Consider the following 8212-nt stretch of genomic DNA (forward strand, 5'->3'; position numbering starts at 1 on the left):
TAACGAGCACAAACTGCAATGAGAAACAACTTGACAGCCGCGCAACTGAAGCTGATCATGTGTTGGCAAATACCCAAGATAAGCCCGCCATCCAATAAGCGAGTGTGTAGGAGGAACACTCTGACACCTTAAAAAACGACTCCAAGGCTGTTGAGTAGGAGGAGATCTAAGCCAAGCGTACAGGAGCTTAACAGTTAAAACCCCACTCGTAGCAGACTTCCAAACACAAATATCAACATCGTCCCTACCCCGCCTAATATTCCGCAATCTATTCTCCACATCCGCAGGTAACACAGGCAGATTATGCCAATTATTACCATCCAAATAATCCTCCACCAAATCAAAACAACGACGTTGTTGACTAGCAGATAGGCCAACCTGTGCAGCCAGTGAAGGACACATCCAGGCCCCATTCCAAAAATTAAGTTCAGAGTGCTGACCAATCCACCAAAAACAGTGATGCTCAACTTCAGAATAAATGGATTTTATCGAGCCCCAAATAGAAGAATTCATGATATAATGTCGTGACTGTCCCGCTTTATTGAGAAAACGAGTTCTAAGTAAGTTAAAGCATAGAGACTTTTCTTGAAGAAGACCCCAAGCCATCTTTCCATTCAGTGCCTTGTTTAGAATAGACAGATTCTTGATTCCAAGACCTCCATCCTTGAAGTTTTGACAACAAATTTTCCAAGGGACAGTGACAAGCTTCTTGCAATTAATGGACCCAGACCAAATAAAATTCCTCATATGCCTACTCATACGTGTAAGCAGCGCAGAGGGCCACTTATAAATGCTAAAAAAGAGTGAATGAAGCTACTAGTAATTACAGAATTTACCAGAGCCACTCTCCCGGCCATAGACAAACAATGCCCTTTCCATTTAGCAAAGTGAGCAAGCACCCTATCCATCAAACTAGTCAGATGTCGTGTCTTTGGTAAACCAAAAAACAAAGGGACTCCAAGATAGCGAAATGGAACAGACCCTTGACGAATACCAATAATATCAGCAAGACGATTGCCACGTCTAGAAGAAACAAAGGAGCCCAGAAATAATTCAGATTTGTTCCAACTAACACACTGACCCGAGATTTATCTCATAGAAAATTAAACAGACTGATTTATTGTTATTTTACTTATGAGTTGACTGTCATATCAGATATTCCAAACATTAATTACCTCTAAAATATTTATTCGGTTACTAACAAAGTTAAAAACATACTAAAATATCAGCTTATCATATATAAGTTAATCAAAAAATTGTTTTAATGTTCATTACGTTATTAACAAAGTTACAAATGACCAGGGGCGGAACCAAGGGAGGCTTAGGGGGGCTCGAGCCCCGGCAGGCGACCGGAGAATTGAGAAAAAAATAGTAATGGTGTCTCGTAATATTTTGGAGAGAATTATATTGATTCTATGTAGTATTATTTCAATGTTTAAAGGTAGATGAGATGGTTAAAAATGTTTTCTTCTATTTGAGAGGTCCTATGTTCAATTCCCTCCAATCTCATTTTTTTAAAATTTTTTTTATTTATTTTTATTTTATTTTTCAATAATTATAAAAACATGTTAACATTATTAATTAATTTAATTGGACTCTTTATTTTTATTTTGATAACACTTTTGAATTCATTTTTAATATGTCTTTACCATTAAAAAAAATAGACATATTTGATATTCATTCTTATTATGTCTTTACCATTAAAAAAATAGACATATTTGATATTCATTTTTTATTATGTCTTCACCATTAAAAAAAATTAAACATGTTTAATTTTCTATTAGTTCAATGCTATTTTCTAAAAAAAATGATAACACTTTTACAGTTTTAATGTGTTGGAGGCTAAAAAAATTTTGCCCAACCCTAACGGACTGCACTTTGAAAATTTACCGTCAATCGCACAATTAATTTCGATTTTTTTTACGTTTTAAATTTTTTTTTACTGATATGTTTGAGCCCCGGGTCATCCGGCGTCCTGGTTCCGCCACTGCAAATGACCTGTCAAAATGCAAAAAACTTTTTCAGTTTATCGATAAATTTATTTAGAAGGTTCAATGTATCAATTAAATACCGACCAAACAAACTCGTTCACATTTTATGTTAGGTACGAAAAACTTGATCTTGCTTGAAAATGTTAGAAGTAAAATTTTACTATTTTGTACATTAAGAGTAAGTCTACACTTTCCAAAAAAAAATGCAATTAGGTAATTTGGATCTTATTCCTTTAAATTTAATCAATATAATCTTAATGAAATTTGTGTAATATATATACATCAATACTGCAATACAGTATTTTTCACGTGGACCTTGATGACCACGTGAATTGGGTCATTTACCGTTAGATGTAGGCTTATTAAATTTAAGTCTTAGGATGCTTTGAATCTCCACCTTAGGATTTTAATCAGTCTACATCCAACGGTGAATGACCAAATTCACCGTAGTCATTAGGGTCATGTAGATGTCTATTTTGGTCCAAGCCTCATTTTTTGCGTCTTACAGCTTTAAAACATGTCTATATGTATAGAAAACAAATTTTATTATTATAGTTCAATAAATCTCTCTTTATTTTCTTATATGACATTCAGTTCATTCTTGTCCATATCATCATCTTTTTAGATCCGCTCCTTACTTAGACCTCACACATTAGCGCCATGTAACTAGTGGCGAACAAGAATTTCGAGAGGGAGGGGTAGGATTCTTACTGATTTTTTTGGGGTTAATTTAAAAAAAACATGTGGTTTTACGTTTTTTAAAATCAGTACGGTTGTACGTATTTGCAGATCGGTACCTGTGTCAAAACAAACCTTGTAGTTTGCACCGTTAGCAGAATCAAGGCAAAACCCTTAACATTGATAAAACAATGACGTGACATGGTGTATTTTTGAAAAAAAAAAACTCTGTAGTTGCACGTTTTTGCAGATCGCTACTTGTGATTTAAATTTTTTTTTTTAAAAAAAGGAAGAAGATCGGTACCTTGTAAAAAAACCACAAGTACAGATCTGCAAAGCGTGAAACCACACTATTTTTTTTAAAAAATTATCCTTTTTTTTTTGCAAAATATGTTAAAAAAACTATATCATTCAAACCAAGTTTAGGAGGCAATAGATTCTTGTAAAGAAATTTATGGGATCAATATACCATTTTAAAGAAATTCATACGACCAATATACCACTTTAAACAAGTTCTAGAGCTAACGAAAAACCTAATAAGGGAGGCAAAATGCCCTTTTAATAAGGGCGGAACCACAAGAGGAGGGCGACATCTGCAGATCAGCCACTACGCACATCCCCTCAAGACAAGACTATTACTATTCCACCATCTTCTGTTTGGTTCATACTCTAACCAACCCATTGTATATGTAGAGTTAGCCTTGATATCAATAATAATTAGGCGTAATATCATGTAAATATTGTCCACTTAAACCAATAAATGTTGGAGGCTAAATAAAAAGAGTCTTCGATATTCCAATTAGACAAATTAAACCTCATATTTTTATTGGAAATATTAAAAAATTGCACGTGGTTTCAAAATTTATAAATAAAAGTAGGTGATATTTTAGTTAATAAAACCTATTATTTTAAATTGCAAAAGATTTTTTATTTTAAAAATATATATTTGCACATTCTGTCCAAATCGAAACCATAAATCATGTAGTGAATATTTCATGCTTTTCTATTAATTTAACAATTTATAAGTTAAATAAATTGACGTTTAAGTTCATTATATACTGCAATTTGATTTAAAGGACATGTATTATGTGGATATGTAAATGTATCTTTTTTAGAGACAAAAATGCTCTTGCTTATTATTAAAATCCAACTATATAATTATAAACCTTTTTAAATGGACGTGATTTAAAAATGACATTTATTTTGTTATAAACTTTTAAATTATATTTGTGTTTACAAATAAAACAACGGTTTTGATATAGACAGTTCTCAAGGCTGCATATAAGCATTAGATACAATAAAATATTCTTTTGTATTTTCAAGCTGTATATTATTATGCGTTGAACTTTTAAATACATCAAAATTCATTTAATGTAATCATAAATTTTTGAGTAAATAATTTATTAGTCCCTTACTTTTTACCTAACATACTGTTTAGTCTTCCTATTTTGAAAAACACATTATAAGATCCCTAACTTTTGTCAATATTAACTCTTTGGTCATTTTGTCTAGTTTTTTTAGACTTGTAACCGTTTTATTTTAACATAAATAGACATATATAAAATAACAAAGTAACATGGTCAACTTGTATTGTATTGTGGTTGTCCTAAAAGCTAAGATATGTTCGGTTAGAAATCTAAAAAAATAGATAAAAGGACCACATAGTTAATATTGGTAAAAGATAGGGACCTTAAAATGTGTTTTTCAAAATAAAGGGACTAAATAATGTGTTAGGTAAAAACTAGGGGACTAATAAATTATTTCCCCTAAATTTTTTTTATATTTTCTATATCTGCATTAATTTTTTAATTTTTATTTTTTAAAAAGATATCTACATTTATTATTTATAAAAACTATTGAAAGAGCTTCTTTGAATTGCTTTTTTCTTATAACTTTATTTATTAAGACTAGTTTCGTGTAATGTATTGCATCAATTTAACGATTCAACAAAAGTTTGAATCTTGGAAATAAAAATGCATTTTAAAATACTCAGTAAGAGAGTTTTACCTTTCGAAATGGATTTGCTCGATTCGAATTTAGATTAATTTGAAAAAAAATACTAGTTTCATTTATCTTTTATAATTTTTTTATATAATATTTTATTAGAATTGAGAATATTTATAGATAACATTTTTGAAAATAAATACAACTAATAATAACAATGGTTAGACACTACTACAAAATAACCTAATTTATTACAAAATATCACAAAATTAATTTACAAGATTTTAAATTAATTTACAAGATTTTCACAAGAAAATGTAAAAATAATAATAATTACATAACTCAAATAACTTCACATTGGCATTAACAGAATATATATAAAAAAAAAGTTTAAAAAAATATATATTAGAATACACGATGAATCACAGATAAAAATCAAAACATAGCAAATGAAAAAAAAACAAACAATCATGGTCTCTTCCTAGAAGCCGAATTCGGATTTCCATCGAACAATTCTTCAATTAAATTCTCAATATCTTCCGGCTGATACTTCACATACTTCTCCGTTTGTCTCCCCGACGAAAAACACTGTTGAAACCTCCCCAGGAATGACCGATACGCAGGAATAACAAGCGCCCCCACTGAAACCCTAAGCTCCGACTGAAGTTGTTCGTCGCTAACCACCCAAGTACTTTGTGTTCTATGAATCTCATCAATTACATTATTAAACATTTTAAATCTTTCCTTCAACATCGGTTTGGCTACTTTCCCCTGGTTCTGCAGTCCATCGAGACTCATGCAGTTCAGCAATCTACTCCATGTTTCGCGTGTATACCCTTTATGGTACATCCTCAGATCCGACGAACGTTTACGACACCACGTGGCTCCCATTATATCGTTGATCTCTTCTGACCCTTTGATCTTTTGTAGAATATATCGACCATTATTCATTAAGAAAACATACCCCAACGACGTGTCCCTGTATAGCTTTGACTTTATTTCCAAATTATCGTCGAGTAAGTCCATTATTGTATTAAGTTGCATCGAAAAAGGCGATGTTTTGGGCGTGCCATCTTCATTTGCTCCCGTTGGTATTTCTCCGTCCAATTTCTCCGGTTCTCCAGTGGCCGTGTTCTTCTCTTTCCTCTGGCGCTGCAATGAGAAAACCTCCTCTAACGTGACGGCATATTCACATGCGTATTTGAGGTAATTCATTGTGTAACGAGTTAACGGATGTACGGCCCCACTGGGGACCGGGATTTTCCCATTGTCAGAGCGGATTGAGTTTTCCAAGTCGCTAAAGATGCTCACCGCTGCTTCTCCGAGACGTGTTTTTGCAGTGTAGACTTCCGGTTTTATCCCTGTTGCTAAAGTTTCAACGACGGCCGGAATTATGTCTCTCAATGTTTCATACATATCAAGGAATTTGAACAATTTTTCGGCCGATCTTCTTGTTAACGTCACCGCTTCAGCAAAATTCAAGAATCTCGCGATAATCGCTGACGCAAGATCGGAGAATAATGCTTTACCGACAGAAGGGAATCTGTGGAAGACAGAATCGCAAAGACTGTGCTCTTTCGGTAAAAGAACCGACGAACAATGCTTTAAAAGTTGAATCCAACAAATAATTTCTGCTTCCAAAGATTCCCAATGCATCTTTTGAACATCTTCAATACTAATTTTGTTGAATCCAAGATTATCCAATTCCATATTGAATGCATTTCTTCTAATCATATTATACGTCATCGAACATTCCTTTTCGTAGCCTAAAGTAATCATCGCCGTCGCAATTTTCGACAATTTCTCTAACGTATCTTCCGTATAAAACGGAAAATCCTCATCAGCTTTGTTATCCGATTCCGATTCCGGTTCTGCCCTCGGTGTTCGACTATAAAACGCAAAACACGTGTCCAACATTGTCCGAAACTCGTTGTCTAACAAAGACATAGCTAAATGCAAAACAGTCGTCGCCCGATTAAGAATTCCGGCCACCGATGGATTTGGATTAAATTCGTTTAACCGGTTTATCAATTTCGAAATCCGGGTCAAACACCCGAATATCAACACCCGCCGTTCGCTTTCGCTTTCTTCATGGATGTTTTTGAATTGACTAAACTCCGCCATCATCTTCTCCGTAACCTTCACCAACGAATCCACGCAATCGGGAAGTTGCGGCGGCTGAGTTTTCTCCGGCAACGTTTCGAGAAACTTGTCGACATCTTCCAATAGTTGCGGAACGATTGATTCAGGAATTTCGTCGGAGTTGTCGGAATCACCACCATTGGATTTTGCCTCCGTTGATTCCAATTTTCCAAGTCCCACATTTTCTTCGCCGGAGATTTTATCCATTGATCGGAATTTCTGAACAGAGAAGAAATATGGGAATGGAAGGAATTATACAGAGGGAAAAAGGAAGAAATTGGGAAATTTTTAATTTTTGAATAATTTTTTTGTTATTTAGATTAAGTGGGTAATTTGAATTATTTTGCTAAAATTTGATTGGATGAAAAGAAAGAGGGATTGGGGGATGTTTGGTGGAAGAGAAAGTGAGGTGATATTTTGAGTTATAAACAGTTAAATTTTCGTGGAAAGTGGATATTTTTCTCAGTTGACTTTGACCAGTTTTTGAGAAGGTCATGTTTTCCACTATTTTTCACATTTTTATTTTTTATTCTAAATTAATATGTTGAGGTGCACATGTTTTGGTAGTTGTGACAAGGTAAAATATTTATTTATTCCAAGGGATAAAGTAAATTCGCATTACATTCATTTGGGTCCCTAAACTAAAGCTTCAAAAAGTCAATTAGAACTCTGAACTATCAAAATCATCAATTAGATCTCTAAACTAAGTAAAAATCATCAATTGAGTTCTCATCCTATTCTAAAATCTGAAACTGTGACTATTTGATATAAACTGTAATAATATGTGTATTGGTTCAAAATGGGTTTAAGGAAGAGAGTTTAAAACTGTTCAACCGAATGATTTCGATAAGGTCTCAATTGAAGATTTTGTTTAAAATGGGAACTCAATTGATGATTTTGATAGTTTAAGGTCCTAATTAATTTTGAAGTCTTAATTTAGGGATCCAAATGGATATTATGCCAAGTAAATTTTAACAGAGGAAATTAATTTCAGTAGTGTTTACTTTTTATAATATGAAACAAAAAAAATAATAATAATAATAATACAGACCAATAGGAGCAATTTTATTTTTAATATCTAAAATAGTTTAATTTTATATCTTAATATTGACAGGTAAGAACAATTTTATCTCATAATATTGTTAAGTTAGATAAATTTGAAAAATAATTCATGAAATTGTCTTTCTTACTTGTGAATCTTATCAGTTATATTTCACAGGTTTATCACTTGTTCACATATCATAAACATATGATTAGACGTAAAAAAAAATACATATATACAGTCTTTTGAACAAGTTGGACAAAAAAATATGAAAACTTTTTTTTAGACAAACTGATATGCAATCAATGAAGAGTAAGAAACAAAATATATGTGTTTTATAAAATCTTTGAAATTGTTCCAACTTGCTAGTGTTAGGGGTAAAATTGCACCATTTTAAATATTGTGGGTAAAATTG

At 32.5% G+C, this 8212-nt stretch overlaps 1 protein-coding gene across 1 annotated transcript; it reads right to left on the bottom strand.

Moving 5' to 3' along the window:
• Nucleotides 1-4964: 4964 nt before the first annotated feature.
• Nucleotides 4965-7126, bottom strand: LOC136228903 (exocyst complex component EXO70C1). Its single transcript, XM_066017399.1, has one exon. It carries the CDS (start codon nt 6960-6962, stop codon nt 5082-5084), a length of 1881 nt encoding a protein of 626 aa, XP_065873471.1. The 5' UTR covers nt 6963-7126; the 3' UTR covers nt 4965-5081.
• Between the last annotated feature and the right edge of the window lie 1086 nt (nt 7127-8212).

This window comes from Euphorbia lathyris, chromosome 5 (assembly GCF_963576675.1).
Source record: "Euphorbia lathyris chromosome 5, ddEupLath1.1, whole genome shotgun sequence".
Classification (NCBI taxonomy): Eukaryota; Viridiplantae; Streptophyta; class Magnoliopsida; order Malpighiales; family Euphorbiaceae; genus Euphorbia; species Euphorbia lathyris.